This window comes from Epinephelus fuscoguttatus, linkage group LG8 (assembly GCF_011397635.1).
Source record: "Epinephelus fuscoguttatus linkage group LG8, E.fuscoguttatus.final_Chr_v1".
NCBI lineage: Eukaryota > Metazoa > Chordata > Actinopteri > Perciformes > Serranidae > Epinephelus > Epinephelus fuscoguttatus.
This window is the reverse complement of record NC_064759.1, coordinates 37,358,082-37,380,892: the sequence shown is the minus strand read 5'-3', so window position 1 is coordinate 37,380,892 and position 22,811 is coordinate 37,358,082. Positions and strand designations below refer to the sequence as shown.

The 22,811-nt window shown below is 42.8% G+C and overlaps 1 protein-coding gene across 3 annotated transcripts in view; it reads right to left on the bottom strand.

Moving 5' to 3' along the window:
- The window catches only part of ldlrad4b (low density lipoprotein receptor class A domain containing 4b), a 272,731-nt gene that overhangs the window by 31,345 nt on the left and 218,575 nt on the right, over nucleotides 1-22,811 (bottom strand). The window contains exon 1 of one of the 3 annotated variants that reach the window (XM_049582541.1): nucleotides 13,223-13,617. The exons of the other annotated variants lie outside the window; for them this stretch is intronic. Coding sequence (XP_049438498.1) covers nucleotides 13,223-13,316 — 94 coding nt within the window. The 5' untranslated portion in view covers nucleotides 13,317-13,617. Of the gene's footprint in view, nucleotides 1-13,222; nucleotides 13,618-22,811 lie in introns of those variants that run through there. 3 annotated transcript variants of the gene reach the window in all.

Sequence of the window (22,811 nt, the reverse complement as noted above, 5' to 3'; positions counted from 1 at the left end):
GACTGGCTAGCCACACCAGTCACATAAAACACTTCACCATTTGTGGGTTGTGGTGGCTAACAGAGCAATATGGAGAGAGACAGAAAGAGATGTGTGTTTGAATATTAGTTGTTTTCATTTCCATAACAATGTGGCAGAGGTCCATTTTATCAGTCTCTCCCTCTGACTTCTGATCCAAGGGTATATGAGGGGCCAACAGTCTACTGTAGTCCGGTATCGCACTAAACTCTAAACATGCCCACTTTTTCGCAGTCCAATCAAATGCAAAGGATTTCATTTAAATCCCACTGTTACTGTACACCGATCAAATATTCCACGAGAGATATGTCACAGTACAGAATCTAATGGCGCTGTAATTTCAGTGTTACTGGGACAGTAACAGTCACATATATGCAGTCACAGTTAAAAAAAATCGATAGCTTTCTAAAAATAGCTGGCCACTGTAGTGTTGAGCAAGCATTACTCAAATAAGAGTAGCCTGTAGAGTGTGTGTTTATGGCAATGAATGAACATGTCACCCAGTGCAACAGTGTGGCTCATCTGGAGCTCTTTGACACAGTGGAATCAGGCTTTGATGCACATTAAATACTTGTTAGGAGCAACAAACCATTGTTGGATTGTGTGTTTCACAGTATGTTGATGAAAAGACAAACACAGAAGATTGCCAGCCTTATACTTTAATCAAGAGTACTTTCCATCTCTTGACACCAGTGCATTTTGCTGTTTCATGGGCATACAACTTCACAAAAATCAAGATGGGAGATAATCTCTCCTTGAAAAAAAAAAAACAAATCTCCATCCCATATGTCTGCAAAGTTGACCATGCAGACAACAACACCAACTCATTAAGATGATGATGCTTGATAACTTAGTTAGCAAGACAATAATGATCCAAAACACTTTGCATAACAAGTGTCAGATACATCTGGGACCTCCAATGAGTCTGCATGAAGGAAGGGGGTGGAGGAGAAGAGGAGAGGAAAAGGAGATGAAGAGGAGAGGAAATAAATGAGAGAGAGGAGAGGAGAGATGCTGTGTTATGGCTGGGGGTTGGGAGTCAAAGAGGCAGGCCAGACCAGACAGCCTCTATCTCCCTCTGACCCCCTGTCTGAGTCTGTGTGTGTGTGTGTGTGTGTGTGTGTGTGTGTATATATGTGTGTGTGTGTGTCCCCTCTCCCCAACCAGACAATAGACCAGGCCCTGTGCCTGATTGGGGTCAGCTGGTGGCTGCCGAGAGGGGGTGAAGGGGGGGAATGGGGGGTGGTAGGTATCAGACACCGCTGTCTGACTTGTGTGTCTGGGTGGGAAGGGAGAGGGACCAAAAAAAATATATATCAGACAGCCCTCTGAATCACCACTGAAGACCAAGGAGCACAGAGACAAGGAGAAGGATCTGAGAAACCAGAGGCTTCTTTTTCTGACGCCCACACATATCCTTTACTACTTGACTCCAGGCTGAGAGGTTAAACTGGGTTAAAATGTAAAAAAATAATAAAATACCCCACAGACATCACTTGCTCACCACATAATGTTCCAATACCTACTCCCAGTATGCACTGAAGGGGAGCCATGCTGCATGGTGCATATTATTGGCATGAAATTGGTGGACCAAATCAAAAATGCGAGTTAGTCTGGAACCTCTCAGTTCATTTTTTATTTCCAAGGGGCGTAATCAATGGACATTAGTGTTATCAAAAATTTTGATTTATCAATAAATATTGATTCTGAATATGTGAAACAGTTTCAATATTCACTTTCTACAGTACTGATGTACTGGTACCACAGTTTGATGGTTAAAGGTGTTTTTGCTTACTCTAATAAAATATTTGAGACAACGGGACGGGGCGAAAAAAGGTGTTTGATCAATCTGTGGATCTTAAAAAACGTCTCATGGGAGCTCCTCTTGACAGTCATTGTCTCATACACGACCCATATAGGTTTTGATTGGTTCATCAGATCTCAAGTTGCTGGAAATCTGTTCAAAGTTGAGAGGGACAGCAGCAAATAAAACGTGAGCTTGTGAATTCGTCTGGTTCCCAGGCAAGCATATTATGTGAGGACAGAGAAAAATCCAGGGCTGATCTGTTGTTTTTTTTTATTCTAAAACACAAAGGCTGCCTCTTCTCCTGCCTACCTTTATCTCTATCTCCTTCTCTCTTTCTCTGCCTCGAGTGTAATCCTTGTAATTTCCTGTGATAAGGTCAGACCCAGAGCAAGGCCTTGTTAGGGCGCAGCCAGCGGCCCTGCTAGAGCAGGCTGTGGATTTAGCCCCCCTTTGACAGGATGGTGCTGGAGTGTTGAGGGAATATGGCACTGACAGGGAAGCTGAGATGGTACAGGATAGGAGGAAGAGTTTGTATAGCTTGATTATGTAAAAAATACTTTTAATGTGAAGTGTAGAGAGTTAACACTGAGTTTAGTATTACTATTGACTTCTACCCCCACCCCCACCCTTGTGTGTGACGTATTAGGACCACATGAGATTAAGAGGCTCATTTGAAATTAAGGGCCATTTTATCAAAAATGATATGAGAAATGCAGCAAAACAGTGGATTATTAATCCTGGCACCAACTAGCATCGGGCTAACGGTCATGGGTGCATACAGGCTTCTGCAGTAGCAGCCTCTCTGTTGCTACAAACTACCTTAAACATTATATAATACCCAAAAATAAAACATCTATGGATTATTAAAAACCAAAGGCACACTACAACGCTCTCCTTTTTTGCAGCTCAGATTCCAGGCAAGCTGAGGTGTTTTGTTTTTTTTTTCCCAGTGAGAGGCTTCTTCATGGTGCTAAGCAACACGAAATTGCTTGTCAATCACTACACATAACAACAGTTATATTCAGGCAAATTAAAAACAGCAACAAGAACTACTTATCATCACAAGTGGAGCTCATTCACACATGATCAGTGTCTTCTTGCAGCGGGTGACAACAACTTTTGGTTGTGTTTCTTGAGGAAATCAGTTTAAACTGATCTGCTGCTCTGAAAAATATCTAAAACTGAAAACTAAAATGAAAATCATCCATTCTGTAATTTTATCTGTTGGGAATAATGCAACAATTTCTCCTAAAAACAATGTAATTTATAATCCAATGCATGATTCTGACAGAAAGGCAACTGTGTCCAACAAGTTAAAGTAGCACGACTGATGAACTTAAGGCCCTCTTTGCTACCAGGAATTATCCTGTACCAACTATTCAGTTATGATTAAGCCATATTAAGCAGACAGCCAGACTCCAAGTACAAACAAGGAATTCAGATTAAGATTTCCCTCTGCCAAATCACACTTTGCTGTGAAATGTCTGGCAACCATTCTGACAGGTATGTTTCTCTGTGACTTGCCTGATGTCTGTAATTAATATGCACTGTATGTGATGCCTCCTGGGGTCAATTTCAGCTCTGACAAACTTCAGATATGGTTTGCTGATGAAATCCTTGGTGCTTTCTCGCTGCATTTACACCTGCAGTCTGATCACCAGGGATAAATCTTACTATTATCAGGTCAGACAGGGTTCAAAATCTGTTCTACTACATATTCAAAAGATAAAGTAGGAGTAATCCATAGATTGGGCATCACATTGCGTATCCGAAAATGTACTTTTTGACTTCTCGGCCAAGGAGACTGCGGCCAAGCATTTTTTTTACCAGCCAAAATAATTGTCTGTCTGAGTCACATATATATTTGTTTCAGTACATTTCATCGAGATAATTAAGTATTATGCTGAAAACAAACTTAAAGGAGAGACCAGAGCAAAATCTGAAGCAAAATGATTTTAATATATTGATGAATGATTAATCAGTTCAAGCGTGAGTACAACTCAAGATGACTCGATCTCAAAGTTCTACTGAAGTATTTTCTATTTATTGTACTTAAGGATCAATCATAGAAGAAAAACTGAACTTCAACCTATCGATCAACTCATCAGACTGCTCAGTTCAGTCACTCTCTTCTGTCTGACCTCCTGCTCCTGACTGAGTCCTGACTGGCGGCAAGTGATAGTTTAGAGAAGTAGTTGATGTTTCAGTGCTGCGAAACTAGGAGCACTCAGTTTCAGGCACTATTCACATGCGTGTAAAAACACATCTGATACCAAAGCCCGATTGAAACTCTCAGCATAGGTTTTTTTTACTTGACTCTTCCAGTACAAACATTTAGCACCATTTGGCTCGATGCATGGAAATTTGGCGCTTGGCAGGTGTTAACTTGGGATTCTGATCACTCTTATGATGTTGTCAGAATCATGATGGACAGCTTTTTGACAAGGATTAAAATCGATGCTGCAGAACAAGACATAATATCTTTTCATTCCACACATTCTTCTTCCTATACTACCCACAATGCAAATATTGATGGGAGATTTGGGTGTGTGATGCTTGTAGGAGCTAATGTAGCTTCTAGCTGCTAGCCTGCACCTCACTTCTTTTGAACTCTTTTGAACTCTTTCCAAACTTGTAGCCTTCAGCCCCAACCAATGCTGACTGTGATGTCACTTGAGCCAATTCATCAGCGTCACATGGGTTCCTCTGGAGACACATTAGGTTTTACCTTTTTCCATATACACAGCAGTACTTCCCAAGTTTCCCTTTGGTGGAGTTCCCCCTTAAATGATAGCAGGTGCGTTTGCATAATGCTTTGACAAAAAAACATCTGTCTTACACTTACTTCTATGACCTAACAAGGTAATCTAATCCTACTTCAACAAACAGGTAAACTGCTGCTTTCTGCGTCATTTCCCTTAGGTGAATTTAACACAGGTGATGGATTAAATATTGCATTAACTATAATAGGCTGGAAATAATCCAGTAATGTAAGCAGCTCTCTTTTCTATCTCAGTATTAAGTGTACAACTCCATACAACTCTTGTAACTGCAACCTGAAGCGTCTGATGACCTGTTAGTCTTTTCTTCTGCTTGTGCAAGAGACAATTTGAATGTCAGTCATGCAGATTTTCTTTATATAAGGCATGAAAATGGTTATAACCATACGTAGTTTTCTGGCAGCAGGGCTTTTAAATGCAACTAAAGTCCCCCCACTGAAGAGCCTTCTAAACCGCCCCCACACCAGCGACACCCTTTTGGAAACTTCACGTAAGCCTCTTCAAAATCCAAGGAAAATCCTGCAAACCACTTGAAGAGACATGCCATTATTCCACTGTCTGGGTGTTCCTGCGCACATAAACAAACGGATTACCCAAAATCTGACAAACAGCGGGCGGCACAGCATTTCTGCTTGATTTTTTTTCCCCCTCCTGTTTTGTTTCATACGATGCGAAACAGCATTTGTAATTTCAAAGCAATAATCGCTGCTTTGTTTCATGTAAGGAAAGAGACGAGACATGCAGTGAGACTGGGCTCACAAAGGGTAATAAACATGCCAGCCATTTGATTTGTCTCAATGCTGGGAAAAACAAATCTGCTACAAGGCAAAAAAAAAATTACAAAAAAAAAAGACATGGTGTGCTTGTGTACTGTCTGCCACCGTGTGTCTGGAGCGCAACGCCTTGATCGACTGTAATATGTCCTGTCCATGTCCACAGACCTGGAGTCATGAGACATGCAGCAGACAGCGGGGCTGATTCATTCACTGGAACTCTTTAGCAGCTCAAACAGTCAAACTGTGTGTAAATAGATGTTGACCGAGACAGCAGACTCCTAACAACCCCCAACCACAACCATCACACACACACACTTGACGGATGGCCTGTCTTAAAACACACTAGGACTACAAATCTGCCCTGGTCCCAAGGGCATTTTGGGAACTAAGGGAGGAGGTCTGGGGTGTGTAAATGTGTGTGCGTGAGGTTGGGGGTGCAGAATCTAGACACAAAGGGAGTTCCAGCAGCCAATGACGGGGTTGTGAATGCTACTAGGGCTGGAGTAGTGAGCGATGAAGGTGCTGCCAGGACAAGTGGACGGATGTAAGGATTGACCTTTTAGCTGCATTGGACTTTGGAAGTCGCTGCCTGAACTTGACCTGTTCAGCTGAAGTGAGCCATGCTGCTCCAGGCTGCATTTTCCACACTGTTTGTAGCTTCAAGGGTTGTCAGTTTGATTCCAGAAACACAGGGCTGCGCGGCCAACAAGATAAGATTGTATGGGAAAAAGCAGTGAACGGTGGTCAGGCTGAATTTAGGTTAAAAAAACTGTCTAAGAGGAAAGCATACCAAAAAAGCCATGACAAATCCTATTCCTGCTGTGCTAACATGACATAATATACAGTTAAACATAGTGGACGCTGGTGTGAGGCTCAGGAACACAGAGACAAAGACACATTCAGTCCAAACAAACAAGGGAAGTCACACATCAACCACACAGCTTCTATCCACACTGCTGTTCTGCACTACAAAAAAAAGGGATTTCATTTTACAAAGGTGCCCTGTGGTGTTTTCTTGTAAACAAACACGTTATGTTTACATTCAGTGTTACTCACCAAATTGCACTGCGAGTATCCTTCAAGCCTAACAAACGTGATGAATGCGAACAAAATGCAGCGTGATGAAGGCATACAAACAAAAAGGGGAACCACTCACAAAAGCATCCCTCCCCTGTGTTGAAGTGGTCAAAAACCGACAGAGAAGTTTCTGTTCTCGTTAAATAATTAAAAAATTAAATCAGTCAGTGAAAGGAAATTTAAGCTCCTTTACTTTCTTCTTTCAAAGTTGGCTGACTTCACCAGAATCACGTCAGAATTTGATTTAAAAGTCTTGTTTAAAGTAAAACTGATTATTAACAGTTGCTACATTGAAAAAGGAATCTCTCTTGGCATTTTTTCATCTGCTTAAAAAGGAATTAAGACTTACTGTCTTCAGCCTCGGTGAAACTTTGTTCCAACCAGCATCACACAACTCCACCAGGAACTATCTGATGGAGTGGTGCAGCCATAAAAACATGCAGCCTTGGGGTTAAATATTTCAATATGGAGCTACAATGACAAGTTGATTAAAATTCACTGGTCCCATCTCCTTTCATGTGAATATTTACTGTTTTTCAGGCATGTGAAAACTCCTGGAAATGTTCACCATTTGCTGGCATGTCATTTTTTAATACATAATTATAAAAAAAACAGTTCAGTGTTGACTGCCTTGGCCTAATGGATGGGCCAGTGCAGAGGTAGCCCCACCATGTACTGCCACACCAAATTCCACTTTCAAATTCAACACCTTTTTGCCTTAAATATTCAACAGTTAGTCTACTTTTCCAAATATTTGTCAGATACTTTTCCAAATCCAGATGAACCACTCTTCACATCAGCGTGAACTAGATCCACCTGCACAGCACTTAGAAAGAAAATGTCACCTTTTAAAGCTGATTCATTGCTCCCATTACTTCCTTCTTTCAAAACAGTGGTGAAGAACACAAAGAGCAAATGATATGAGTAAGTTTTACCAACAGAGACCAATGGGGCCTAAACAGCACTACCAGTATGTTTTAACTCAACATTCTACAGTCTAGCTCAACTAAAGACACCACAACACCAAATCCATCAGCATGTTAGCATGTCGATTGAGTCCGTCTGTAACTAGTATCAACTGACAGTATTATATTCACATCACCTGTTCTACTGACTTTAGCAGTTTAGATAACAGAAACTCAACTGTCCTGCTGTTATTACAGACTTGTGAACTAACCACGGACACCTGACTCATGGCGGTACACTGCTGCAGTTAACGGCCAGTGGTGCGCCACTGCAGAATGAATATAGGCGAAACACTGACTGGAATGATTATTTGGCTTTTTTTATGGCCTGGATGCCCACTAGCCGTGTACAATTATAGGGGAAAACTGAACTATAAAATTATACTTGTTATTGAGTATGTGTGGTTCTGTCAGACAAAATAAAATAATCTTTAAGTAACATAAGAGTACCCTTGAGAGTATTGGATTTTAAGGGGTTAAACAACCAAAGCTATAGACTAAATGTCTTGTTAAGAGTAATATTTCAGAGTCCTGAGTTGCAGTAGTAGTCTGTTATATTGATGTAATTGAGAAAACCAATACTCTCTCCAGATAAACTTACAATATGGATGTTTTTGCAGTGTGCACTCTACCAGTATGTGTGTTAAAGTCACCTGGGCCAGCAGAGTGCATCTGCAGGTCAACTCCATGGTGTATAAACAGGGTCTGTGGACCCCTCCGACTTACATAAAACAAGGAGCTCTTTCTTAACCCCCGCAAGTTGAGCACCACTGTTCACTGCTGTAACCCCTCAGCTCAGGAGAGGTGGCAGACTAAATAAGGCTCCTCTGAGAGACACTAACCAAGTGTAGAAATTCCCTGTGAAATTAATTACAGGAGCAGTGATCGCAAAATAAATCTGTCTGGGAGGAAAAAAAAGATTTCTTTTTTTTTTTTTTTAAAAAATGCTGTTTGGTTGTCTTTGCCACTCCCCTCCCCGAGGTCTCAGAACTTCTATTCAGACTTGGAGTTTGAAGTCTCTTTTTTTCCAGGGCTCATTATTGAAATTCATTAATAATAAAACTAAATAAAAACCAAACTAATTCCTAATGAACAGCACCTCCACAAACAAACCAAACAAAAAAGAGGCAAAAAAACAAACCTCAAACAAACAACAAAGAGCTTAGTGAGAGATTGGATTGGCTGTCTGGCGGGAGACTGCAGGGTAAATATTGGCTGAGCCTGAGAGTGCCTGTCTGCGTGTGTCTGTGTGTGTGCATATATCTAGGTGTAAATGTGCGTGTGTGTGCCTATGTGTACATCTTTGTGTATGCGTCTGAGGGAGAGTCAACAAGTAGCCCGTGTGCGTGTTTGGCCTGAGGTAGTTGACAGATGACCCTGCTGCCACCTACACACTAACACCACTCATACGCAGGATTACAGATCAGGCCGTTTACATCCGTCTGGCTGGCTGGCCCCTGCTGCAGGCTAACTGTTACATACACAGAGACGCAGACAGCCACTCGAGTCTCTGACACTCGGACCTAGGCCTTTCCCAGGAGGCAAGTGCATGTATACTGCTATACTGTTATGTGCATATCAAAAGAACCATGATAATAAGATATTCTATTATGATAAGATATTCTAAGATTATTCCAAACAAGGTTTTTAGTTCTATCTCTGGAGAGACACATTATAAAACTTCTTCACAGTTATGGCTAGGTCCAACGTTCTTACATGATAAATGTCTTAACACAAGCAACCGTATGAGAATTTCGGAGTAAAAAACTGGCAAGGGTATGATTTAAATCCACTATCTGATCAAAGAATAAGTAAACAGGAATACAAATCACTCCAGACTTCAAATGCCAGTTTTCTGTACTTGATAGTTTTGGATGTTCAGTGCTATGGACACATTTCGGTTATACTAAAAAATAGCGCAATTCTTTTTCTTTCTTTTTTTCAGGCAGAAAAGCCAAAATTTAAGAAGGTGTTTGCTGACACACAACCATAAAGTGATTTCTTTTTTCCTCAATTACTGTCCCAGAAATAAATGCAATAAACAATATTATTGTCATTTTAGAGGGATAGTTCAGATTTTTCCATTTTCATAGAATGTATATTAAACAAAGTAGAAGTCAGTCAGCACGCCCCCAATTTGGAGAAGCAGGCTGGAACCCCACAAGAAAGGTAAGCAATGTACTGCTGTGGAAGGGTCAGCAACAAAATGTGTTTTAGCCACCTAAAAAAGGTCCCATCTTAAAAACACCAATATCAGTTTAAGCGTATGCTATGTTGAGGCTTTCCTTTACGGCAAAATCCATTGAGATAAACAGTGATTTAAGATTGCTGAAAATAGTTTGCTTGTTTGTGTTTTGTTGTACTGGCATTTCAAAGGGTTAGCTCAGATTCGCCAAAGTCACACAAAGTCACACAATAACACAAACTAACTGATGAACTAACTACTGATCGAAGTAGCAGTAGACCTGCACCTCCCGTGTACAGCAAGCTAAAATTAATGTTTTTGTCAATGCAGTCTGGTGGCTTTGACAACAGCAGAGATGAGTTAACCGCTTTCCCATTGGCATGGGCTGATGGGAAGGTAAAGTGGTGAAAATACTCTAAATATAATGTACACTTAAACTAATGTTGATTTTTTTCAGGTGGCTAAAAAAGGTTTTGTTGCTGACCCCATCCACAACAGTACATTGCTTTGCTTGCGTGTTGGACTCCAGCCTGCTTCTCCAAACTGGAGACGTGCAGACTAACATCGTACGTAAAACATTGATAGGTACCCCAAACAACCCCACCTCACAAAATCCAAACTATCCCTTTAAGACCACTTTATGCCAGTGATAAAATGATAATGTTAATAGCCTAATAACGCAAGTACAACCTTTCAAAAAGCAATGGATGCTTAGGGGTTGAGTCTTATAATGGAAGTGAAAACACTGCTGTTTATTCTGGCAGCATGTTGGCTAAAACTCTGGTGACAACACAAGAGCAATATCGTACAATACCTGGACATGACCTACATTATTTTTGCGGACCTCGAGAAAATGATCATGACAAGCCTACTACTTCCTTACTGAATTGTATCATTTCTTGGAGGCAAAGTTACGACCCTACACTAAAAAAGTTCCTGTGTAGTTTAATCAAGTTTTTGGATCTAAACATCCTCGTTTTTTTCAGGTCATTTTCCTGATTGCCCGTGCACTTTCGTTTTGTTCGAGAGTCTCCTGGAATCCATAATACAAAACAAACCACCTCGCCGCTATCAAGATGATGTCTCTTGATTGGAAAAAGAAAGGCTGTTTGCATTAGGTACAAGTGAAATGACCTCACACAGTTGGCATATGGTATTTCCCCACCTGTTTAAGAAAGACAGACTGACAGGAGTAACAGTCAATACGAGATTAAATGACTTAAGAGGGAAAAAATGTTTGCAGAGGACCTGCCTGTGGTGTCGCCCTGCAGGGACGGTATCTTCACAGAGAAATCTAACTTCCCATAAAATTAGACATGCAATTAAATGAGTAATAGCTCCTATCACCGAGGGTTAAAAAGTATCAACAGACAGAGAAAAAAAGGTATTTTCTGTGTCTGCTAACTGTGGAAAGAAAGCACATGCACAATTAGTTCAACAAGTCTTTATGAAGCTGTGCTGCTTGATCTCAGGACTTTCTAATATCTCAGGACTTTCTAATACCACACCTGCGATACGAGATAACTGCACAGCACAAAGAATCCAAGCACAGCAACAGCTAGAGACGAACACTTGTTAAAAGGTCTCTGCATTTCAAATTCTACATGCGAATCCCAGTGTGTAGGCAGAGGTTCGATTCCTGGCTGTGACACACTGTCTGCACTGTGATCCCTCTATGTTCGTAGTCCCTTTCAATTTTCCTCCTCGTCTGAATAAAGAGGAAACACACCAGTGAGACCGCCCGCTCCGCTTAAAAAAAAAAGGCAGACTGTAGCTCTTTTCTTCAGCCAGAGAAATCATCAAAGCATGAGCTACATTATTCAGCCTTGCCGAGTCTGCATGACAACACAGCCGACAAACAAGAGCTCTTTTCAAACCAGACGGCCACTACAGTAGGACACAGCTATTTCAAACCACTTGTGAATGGAGCTCCCTCCAACTAGTGAGACGTTCAGATGATGAGAAATACATTGAAAATAGCAGGCCGGCATTTATTTAGCACAAAACACAGATGCATGCTTAATCCTATAGACACCATGCAGTGTATTTTGCAGTTAAATAAACATCAAGTATCAATTAGCAATATTACTTGACTTTTTTGCTCGTCTGCTCAGTTTGGAAGTCTCAGGCAGTCCTACTGGATTATCTAATTAGTCTCTCTCCTCTGTGTGTGTGTGTGTGTGTGTGTGTATGTGTGTGTGTGGATGCACCAGTTCATGCCTGACTGTGTGTTTTTCCTGGCTGGCAATACGATGATGCCACAGAAAACGAATGGTAGAACACCAGTCCGTCTGCCAGACAAACACACACACACACACACACACACACACACACGCTTCTTGGTTACAATGTGGCGTCAGCGCAACCACACTCTGCTGCCAAATCTACATCTAATATCCTGCGTTCACCTCACTTTGCCCAGGCCTGGCCTCGGCCCCAATGGAAATTACACATCACTGTAACTCTGTCCGTCTGTCTGTAGCCTGTATATGTGTCTGTCTGTCAGTGTGTCTGCCTGTCTAGTTTCGGATGTGTCTTTCCGCATCTCTGTTTATATCTCTGTCGGTACTTGTCTGGCTGCCTGGTTATGAATCTACCCGCCTGTCTGCATGTCTGCTATGTACCCCTGTCTTGTTTGTTTGTCTTCATCTGTCTGTCTGCAGATCTGTCACACTGGATACATACACTGTGTGGCTGTCCTTTGCATTTCTACCTGTCTGCCTGCATGCATGCATGCGTCTGCTCCTCTGAGTGTCTATGCTTCAGTCATAAAGAGGAACATCTGCAGTGGATCTAGCAGGCAGCACTGTTAGGGCAGAGCTGATAATGATAGTTTCTCTCTGGGCTGCTCAGAAGGCAGACAGACATAACATACCATTCCAGCGTTTCCTGTCTATGCTGACAGGCAAACTATTTAACCCTCTGTGGTGATCCCTCCGAGCATATGCACAGCCTGGCAGGCCTGGAAGGCTTATTCTATCAGTATTAATATGAAAACAGCAACAATGGCAGGAAACATCTAGTAAAAGTAAAGCACTAAACTTAAAGTAAGAAGAACCAGCAAAGGAAAACTCACAATAGCAGAGTTCTTATTCAAAGGAACTACTGTAAATCTGCATTATGTCCCAAACTATAACTGTATAATGATAAAGCTATATAAATATGACAGATATGTCACTTATGGCCAACTGTTGAGCACTGCAGCATGTCCATGTAATGTTAATGAGAGCTCAAACATAAAGTAACGTTTGATATAACCAATGTAAACGCAACATTGTGCGGTGCAGACACACTTTAAGTAAAAAAATAAGACAGGAAAATAAATTATTAACACCAGCAAGTACTCCAAGGTCGCCATAAACTTACTATTAGACTGAGAACTCAAGTTATTGTAAGTCCTTATAGCAGTATTACAGGAATACTATGGATATCCGTGCCAGAGTAGACGGCCGATAGCGAGTTAACAGCAGAACTGGTTGTCTGTCTTGATGAATACTTAGTCTGATTTGTTGTCCTTCTGTTGCTACACTGGAGAGTGCACATAAAACGGATTAGGCACTAAAGTCTCCTGGTAGGTTTTTGCGGTCAGGAGAAACGCAACAAATGTTACTCACATATCTCCATTCCCTGTGGCTGGGAAGCGGTGCAGTTGCAGGAGCAGGTGACATTGGAGTTGCCGGGGCCGCCAGGGGCCGTTAGGTTTTGCATGGGGCTGGGCAGACCGGGACACCGCTCCGGGGAGAGAGCCGCCGCCACCGTCGGGGCCCCACGACTGGCAAACAACAAAAAACTTCCAGGCAGCGGCAGCAGAGTCCGCCGCTACGAGTAACTCCCGACAGTTTCGCACTTATTTTCCACGGTTTTTCTCACGCCATATTTCTCTCGGGGCGGCTCGGAGAGTGAACTAGAAGGAGAGCTGGGGACGAGCCATGGCCCGTGGCTAACGCATTGTATAGTTTTTTCCGTTCCTTCCTCCGCCGCTGAGAGCAGCTGTCCTTCCCCTACTAGAGCAGAGCACACACAGCGGGCTCACGCCTCGCCCACAAGCTGACAGACCGCCACACCGACCAATCAGAGGGCTCCGGAGGCGGGCCAGACAGAGGGAAAGAGACGTGCTGCCTTCAGGAGCCGACAGAAATACCATAATTCTAATTTGAACCAGCCAAAAATATAATGAAACGCCATATATTCTCAGACTTCTCTGTAAAACACAAGCAGGGAAAGTAAAGACTTAATATGACACATTTGTCAGGAAGTGTTTGAGCTCTCTGAGCAGCAAATGATCTGACTCAACCACAACTTGTGTTAATAATATGAAAAAGGGGTTGCATGATGCAAATTTCAGATCCAAAAGTTCAAACACTGCAGCTTGTTTACACCAAAAAAGAGAAATAGATCATATAAACCAACATTTACATAAATTTCGTCCTCACATCTGTGAGATTTTTTATTTAACTTATTTTTTTCCTTGCTATTAAGTGACAAAGCCACAAATGTTTCAGTTCTCAGCAAGTTACTGTCTTTCAGTGAGTAGAAGACTGTTTTTGTTTATGCAGAGGCCCCTGTCTCAGTCATGCTTGGTGTGGTGCTGTCTGGTGTCACTTGTTAATATTCATGAAGGCCCTTGCATATATTAGCTGCAGAATGCATTAATTGACTATGGTGCTGCCTGACTATTTATAAATATTACAATTTATACAGCTGAGAGTGCTGCACCTGTTCAGCAGCCTATTATCTTTATAGTAAAGTCTAAAGTCTTTGCTTTAAGCAGCAAAAATACTAAAATGACATCACCATGGTTTAGTCATCAACTGTCAAGATTATTTAACATTGTTACTGTTGCAGCAACTGATTTATAAAACACTTTGGTCCACATCATTATCTCTCACCGAAAGGCCCTGAATGTGCACTGACATACATATTCACAACTCGCATATAGAGCTGTACCAGGAGGATTTGAAGGCAGCAACAGAGAAGGGACAGGGGTTATATGTTTGTGTGTGTCTGGGTTGCAGGGGGGGGTGGGTGTCCATGGGTGGGTTGGTGGTGGGGGGGGGGGGTGCTGACCTGACTCAGAGAGCTAGCAGACGGCCGGGTCGTGGTTGACAATGGCTGTGGGAGAGCAGAGCAGAGGGAGAGGAGGAGGAGGGGGAGAGAGAGAGAGAGAGAGAGAGAGAGAGAGAGAGAAGGGGGGGGGGGGGGGGTTGCAGTGCTGGGACTGGTCGGTCTGGTGTGTTATTTGGGGAGGGTGGGGAGAGCGCTTCGAGTTTCACTCCCTTGTTACGGCGGGCCACAGCCAATGGAGACGGCTCTTTGAAGGGGCTAACCTTGAGGTGACCCCCCGCGCCAGTCTTGTGGTTCAGGGGCACATGTGCAGCAGGGAAGCACCCCCCCCCCCCCCAAACACACACACACACACACACACACACACACATCCCTTCTGAATCAAACCAACAGTGCAACCCTCCCACCCCTACACACACACACACACACACACACACACACACACACTCTCTCTCTAGCGCAGGACTGTCTGCAGTCTATAAATAAACTAGGCTGTTCAAATCAGTGAGAGGCTCTGGATGCCACTCTTGACCAGCAGGGTCCCAAACTGTGGTCTGAGGACTATAAGAAGTCACTGAAGAGCTTTCAGGTGGTCCTCCAACAAAGCAGGTACAGTTTCATTTTATCTGAGCACAGGACAAAGACAGAATAATACAGGGATGACTCCTTTGATCAGAGGCCCGCTCTCTTGCAGTCCACTTCTGCAGCAAATCATAAAAGTAAAGAAAATCCTGATCTAGGTGAGAAGATCTCATCATATATATGCTTTGACTGAAAACCCAGAAATGCATTTTAATTCTGAAAACACCAGAAATCAAAGGCAATGACATGGACCTCTGAGAAGTGGAACAAGTAAAAAGGAAAAGCAAAGATCTCCAGCAGATGCTGTGCATTAAGTGCCGCATCACTAGCCAAGTTCTATATCCAATCATGCAAAAATATTTTCCTTGACAGCTTCCACACTCCTCCACGAGCGACACTTTTGGAAGGGGAGAAAAAATCGGCACGTGACCCACACGCAATTTACAGACGCCTGGCAGCTGTCATAATTTTATTGAAGCAACAAATTGAGGCGCTGCTGTCTTCTCAGCTGAAGCAGCAATATCAATCGAGACACTGACGAGTGTGTTTTTTTCTGCTTTGATGTGAGGTCATCCTCACATCCTCACACACACACACACACACGCACACACGTATAAAACACACTCCAGACATGCACGCACACCTCAGACAAGCTCTCATATACAGACAGACTCAGACACACATTGATTCTCCCTCTCACAACTCACCTCTCTCCACTCACAAACACCCCAGCGCCACCAAACAACACTCACACACACACACACACACTCAGACGCACACACGCAGTCTGTCTGGAGCGTCAATTTAGTCCCCCGGGGAGCACGCAGGGTGACACCACTAACAGGCCAGACCAGACTAGACAGCCAGCAGACAGATAAATACTAGGCACGGCTGAATACCAAATGCACTCTAGTCTACCAGCTCCCCTACCATCCCCCCTGACTGCAGTCTGCACACACACACACACACACACTGCACACACACATAGCCTCTCTGTGTCTCTCGCGGGAAACGTCTGTCTCATCTTGTATTTGAGGAATACTAACTTTGGGCTGATAGGTTTATCACGCTCAGCACGTGTGCACAAGTCTATTTTGGGATCTTTGCATGGGGCTTTCCTGCTTACACATGGGTTTCATGCTTATTCAGGAGTTCACTGTGTGTTACTGCTGCTGTTGTTTCATGACCATTTGAATCAAAGAATGACGTGTTCACGTTATGCCTAAAAGATCTATTTTTTTTTATATTAAATGGAGGCAGAAAAGAAAACACCACCATCATGTGTCTGCTCGCATCCAGCACTACTGATGACATTACCCTTCTGCATGAAGCCATGAGAAGCCTGTTGTGCATGTGTGTGTTCAGATGTATCACATATTTAAAGATAAAGTTTAAGCAGCAGTTTCCTGCCTGTATTTTCACATATGCAGTAGACAGATGACTGAAAAGATAAAAAAAAGACTGACTCAAATATTCTCTTATCAGCCAAAGATACTTGAAAGTTTAGTTGAGATGTTTGTGACCATGAACGTGTCAGAGATGTGATCAGGCTGAAAAAAGCAGCACAGTAAAGGCCTCAGTGGAAGACAGATCCATCCCTCCCCTCTCTAAAAAAAACCCCCCTCATCTCCAAATCAACTTCTCCATTTGAAATAATGTGGGGCTGTCGGAGACACTACTTCACAGCGCCATCTTGTGGCTCAGCTTGGAAAAGCTCTGTTTCATGCATCATCCCAAACATGGACTGGAAAAACGGTTCCACTTCTCTGGTGTCTGCTTCAGTTCTCCCACTGTCTCTTTCTCAGTTACTCTATTACTTCTGAAACCAAAGCTGTCTCCCGGGCAAAGGTTTAAGCTTTGAATCAATTACGACTCGTCTTCATCAGAAACCACCAGGGAACACAGAGGAGGACTCAGGGAAAATGAGAGAGTCCCTTCCTACAGCTTATATAGAGATGTTCTCTGTTCTTTCGCAGAGACTGCAAGGCTGAGAGAGTATTGTAAATTCATACTGAGCACACATTTCATGTAAATTGTAGTGTGCACTTTGGAAAGGAAAGCACAGGCAAAACTGCTAAATGTAGCAGTTTTCTCATATGGAAAGGACATTTGTACTGAATGGTCAAAAGTATGTGGACTCTGTCCTCACACTTGAGTGTTTTTTTTTGGTCTGGGGCAGAGTCATCCCCTTAAATCCAGTCTGGGAAATCTTAATGCAACAGCATTCAATCATGTTTTAGATCATAATGTGCCTAGCAACAGTTTAAAAGGGCACTCTGCTGATTTTACACAAGACACAATTTTTAAGTCTGAGTCAGCCTGTGAAAACAGTATTATAAAGTACAAAGTTTTAAAAATAACCCTTTTGACGTCATCAGGCTTGGGCTTGAGACTAAACATTTTCAACAGAACCCCTACATTACAAACTGCAGCATTTAGAAGGCAGGGAGGGTTTAGTGAAATTAAATTGCATGATGGGAAATGTTGACCTGACCCATTCTAAAATAAAAGTCAGGATATCATGCCTCTGCTGCTTCCACCATTCTTTTATTAATCTGTCCTTTGTGAGTGCCCCAACTTTATGGAAGTGCAATACTAAATCACTGGAGTAACTCCTTAACATGACAGTATCCAATGTGCAAAGTGCAGTCCATAAAGAGTGCTTTTAAACCAAATCTTCTTGGGTGAGCTGCATCTCCCTATACTCGATTGGTCTGTAGACATGCTCACCTGTCCTCTGGTATAAAATCGAACCATGGTTCAGTTTGATGTGGATTGAGACCACCTATTTTTGTCGGAACAAGGTTTGGCTGTGGGGTTTGCACCATAGTCCAAGGGAGGTTTCAAACCAGTAACTTTGTTCAGGTCAAACTGAAAAGTCCAAAAGTCAGGACCAAACATGGTAGGGGGGAAAAAGGGCCATGCGTAGGGTTTGTTTGGGCCGGTGTGAAAGCTGTCAATCGAGCTCTGGAGATGTGTTGAAGAGTTTGTAAACTTAGAGCCTTTCCCTCTTGGTTTTTTGTTTGTTTGTTTTTTACACAGAAAAAATTGTTGCGAACCTAAATGCATCACGATAAACCACGTGAGAACATTCACTTTGCTAAGATGTGTCTGTGGCAGGAGCAAGAGAGTAAGTAGCAAAGCAAGGTTCTGTGTTCTGGGCGAGTGCATATTTCTGCTAGAGAAACATTGCTGTGCAATTTAACATGGAGCATTCATTCTCTGGCTAGCTGCTACTACTACTACTGAGCAAGCTGCGACAGTTAACGCGCTCTGCCTGGGTACAGGAGCATTTAGCGCAAACTTGCGGAGTGCACCTAGTTGTTGGGTCATGGTCTGATCATTTCCCACCACCAACGAACCGCTCCAGAGTTTGAAACTCAGTCATGATCAAGACCAAGTATATTGAGACTTAGGGCCCTGACACATGAAGCTAATGGTCGGCCGTTGGTCAATGTTGGCCTGTCTATGAACATTTGTCCCCTCTAGTTTTTGCAGTGTCCTGCACTGTTGGCCCTTGTCGGCTTTTGTTTTTTCGGCCAATTCAGCAAATCGTATCAGTGTCTGAAACAGTGGAGCCCGTCAGTGAATGAAATCACTCTGATTGGCAGTTAAGCTCAGCCCACAAGAAGTGAAACAAAAGTGAAGAAAGTAAACAAACAGCTAACATCAAGAGGGCATGAGATCAAAATACACTTGTTATATACGGTAAGATTTTGTTTCAGTTTGGGATCATTTAGCTTACTGTCAGCTGTAATGTTTGTGGTATGCTCAAGTGCAACCTTTTAGTGTAGACACAGGTGATGTGAGATGATGCAACAGTCGGCCGTCTTCGCTAATAGTTCTATGATGTCGGTTTGGTTTGTCTGGGCCTGTGGACCAGTCCAAGAGGTAAAGGGGTTGAGACCAAGTCAGGATCAAGATCAGACCAATGCAAGTCCAAAACTGCATGACAAACTTACACAGTTGGGGCCTTAAAATAAACTCCCAAGTCCTTTTTGTCTGAGACAAAACAGATGCAGCCCTGTCCAAGACGAGACCAAGACCTACAAAAAGTGGTCTTGAGTATGATCTGGAGTACTACAACACTGCAAAATGAACTGAATTACAGGAGGGAAAGCACCCAAATAAATGATTGTCCCAGTTTGGCGTGGACAAACTTGAATAGCCTGTGCAGATCCTGCACCTCAGCCACATCCACCACCTTTAGGATAAAATTGGAACACCAACTGCAAAGCCGGGCCTCATCACCCTACATCAGTGCCAACCCTCACTAATGCTCTTGTGATTGAATAGGAGCAAATTAGAAAAGAGGGTAGCTAAATGCACATCACATGTTGGTGCAAGGCAACAGTTGCACACTGACTCCAAACCACAAAACTATTTATTTAAGCAGACAATGTTTCATCTATTCCTCATTGTGTCCTTCTCACTGTTTGAATCTGTTCTCCAATTGTTCTGCCTGTTTCTCATAGTCTGCTTGGTGACTGCATATTTGCTGAATGCAGCCAAATTTGCTAATTGGTGAAGACTTTTTTAAAAAGTGGAGTGTGGAATGAAAATGTATCTGCTTCTTCCCTCATACTGTAGGTCAGTCACCAGTGCTCAGTCCTCCTGTTTTTTCAAGAATATCCCAATTTGCTGTGCATCACGGCTGATGGTGAGGTTCCACTGTTCAAAGCAGAGATTGAGATATTCCACTGAATGGGATCAAATCCCTGCAGCCAGATGTACAAATGTTTCGTAACAGGCTGTTCTCATAAAATGTTTGTACGTTTTCCTACGAAAAGTATGCACGAAATTTGTTCCAATGTGCTGATGGTACTAAAGAGGGAAACAGTCCAAAGCGGTCCACTTAGGAGGCAGGTTGGCATGATGGATGGGTCACAAAACACAGGAATTTCCCTCCAGACCTTCCTCTGGACACCAGTGTCTGGAACTGTGTGAACTTTGATTCATTCATAAGGTACTTAGTCAATATGTTTCTTTTCCTGAACTAACCACAGCAACTTTACTTGCCTAAACCTAACCTCTGTAACTTTAACGTTAATTACGCAACTTCACGTTAAGGACGTAACATCATTCGTGGAGTGCTAATTTGTAGAATATCATACGAACTGTTGTGTGTGTATTTTCGTAGGATATCATAGGAACCGTTGTATGAGGATATGTTGTTCATAAACACCAAGCACAAGAAATGACCTGCAACTTTAAATCTACAAAATGGTCTTAAAGTTGATGCATAAACTCCAGTAAAATAGTTTCTATCCTACATCTCTAATGGCTGTTTATATATATATATATTAAAAAAAATGCTCCTGTGGGTGCCTCCTCTATCATGGGACTTGTGTGATGAAAGCACTTGCGCATGACGATGATCCATTTTGACTCTGACATAACATTTTCAGTCAGACTAATAACTCCAAACACCCTGCGACTTCTGTGTGGAGTCAGTATTACTGAATGCCATTCCAAATGTCAGAACAAAAGATGGATATGACTCAGCCTTAATACCAAGGCTGAATGGGATTCATGAATTAACCGCAATGCATCTCACCAGCTGACAAAGCTGGAGAGTGGGGTGGGGTGCAAGTGAAAGAGTGTGTTTGCTTAGGCATCGACTGTAGCTCGGCGTCTTCAGCGAGGTGCTAAGTAACAGAAAGGCCACTCCAGACAGTCAGATTGCAGAGTACAGAGTTGCGTTCAATAAAAACGTCTGGCATGCCACATCATATTTGCTGCTTCCTGCCCTTGTCTGGCTGCAGTGCCGTGTCATATCCTGTCCGCACAGGTGCACCAGCTGTCTGGTTTCCCACCTCTGTCATTTCTATACACACACACACACCTCGCTTCCACCCCTGTCATTTCAAAAACCACCCCTCCCTACCTCTCTTACTGCCGCAGGCACCACTGCAATGACACCACAGCACTCGCTGAAAAGTTGTGTGTGTAAGAGACGGAGAGAAAAAGAGAAAGGAGGATGACAGACAGACGGAAAGACAGTGTGTGTGTCTAAGTTTGGGTTTGAATGAGAGAAAGACAGATTGAATAAGACAGATCAAGAAAGAGATAGACAGAGCCTGAGGTAGAGGATACTTGACTGAGGGAATGAATAAATGAAGAGCAGACAAAAAGAAGAGGGGAGAGGAAGAAGAAAGGAGAGAAGAAGAGATGAGAAGAAGGAAAAAAAAGGACAGAAGAGTAGAGAGAAGAAGAAATAGGAGAGAAGAAGACAAGAAGAGGAGACAGAGTGAAAGCAAAAGCCAGTGAGTCAGGGAGAGAGGGACCCAGAGACACAGACAGAGAGAAAGAGTAGATAATCAGCAGGTATTGAGCTCTTTTCACCCCTGCGGTAGGGCCCTGCTGAGCATTGTAATGGGCTGTCTGCCCAGCTGGGCCGATGAGCTCATGTCTGGCTTTAATGCCAATCTCCTGAACTGGCACACAGCTCGGCGGGGTGAGCGCAGACGCAACGCCGCAACGCTGCTGCTGCTTTACCACCACCAGAGGAAGGACAGAGCACAGCTGAGAGAGGACAAGAAAGACGAGGAAAAGAGACAGAGAAGTGACCGAGAGAGCCACGGAGGGCGAAGGTGTGTTTGTGTGTCAGGGTGTGTGTGTGTGTCTGTGTGTGTCCGTCAGCCACTTCCGTCACAACACTGATAAGAGCCCCGAACCAGACGGCAATAATCACACAGCCAGTGAGACACACAGCAGCTATGAATGTGTGTGTGAGCGAAGAGGAGATAGAATGAGGGAGAGGAAGAGAGTGAGTGTGTGTGTTGTTTTATGCAGTCATAAACAGCAGTGATTACAGAGTGTGGATGGTGCAGGTTACAGCCTCCTGCTGTTAAGGGTCCATACATATAGTTAACACACAAACACAAACACACACACACACACACACACACACACACACACACACTGAAACACACCTATTGCTTAAACATGAAATCAAAAGATGTATACATACCAGAATACATAAGCATACATACAGAACATGCATACATTCTTTCTTGATCTCCAAACACCTTACAGCCTTGACATGTATGAAAAAAAGTTTATGTCAAATGCTAATATGATATCAACATATACACATGTTAATATGTAATTGTACAGATAGCCAACATGCTTACAAAGTAAGTATTCAGCGCTAGTGTTTCAATGGTTTGCCTTTTCCTTTAAAACGTACAGACTCATTATTGTTATTATTACAGTACGTGTGTTTGCTTTGATTCAATGTGATAGCTATTCCCACTGCAGGCATTTCACAGCAACCATAATACATCGCTCTCTCGTCCCCAGGTTTGCTGCGCAGACAGTGATCTCGGCACATTGTGTAAAGCATGGCCTCGCAACACAACCGCGTTGAATTCAATCTGCATCTAAAATAAAGACGCAAATAAAACACGGTGTGAGGAAAAGTGAATCTGTAGCTATATGCCCTTTGGTACTGTTTAAAAGTCAATGTTAAGGGCCTGCTGCAGACTCACATATAGTAGTGATGGAATACATTAATGATAATGCAATTGCAGTTGGCCAGTTGAACAGAAACAA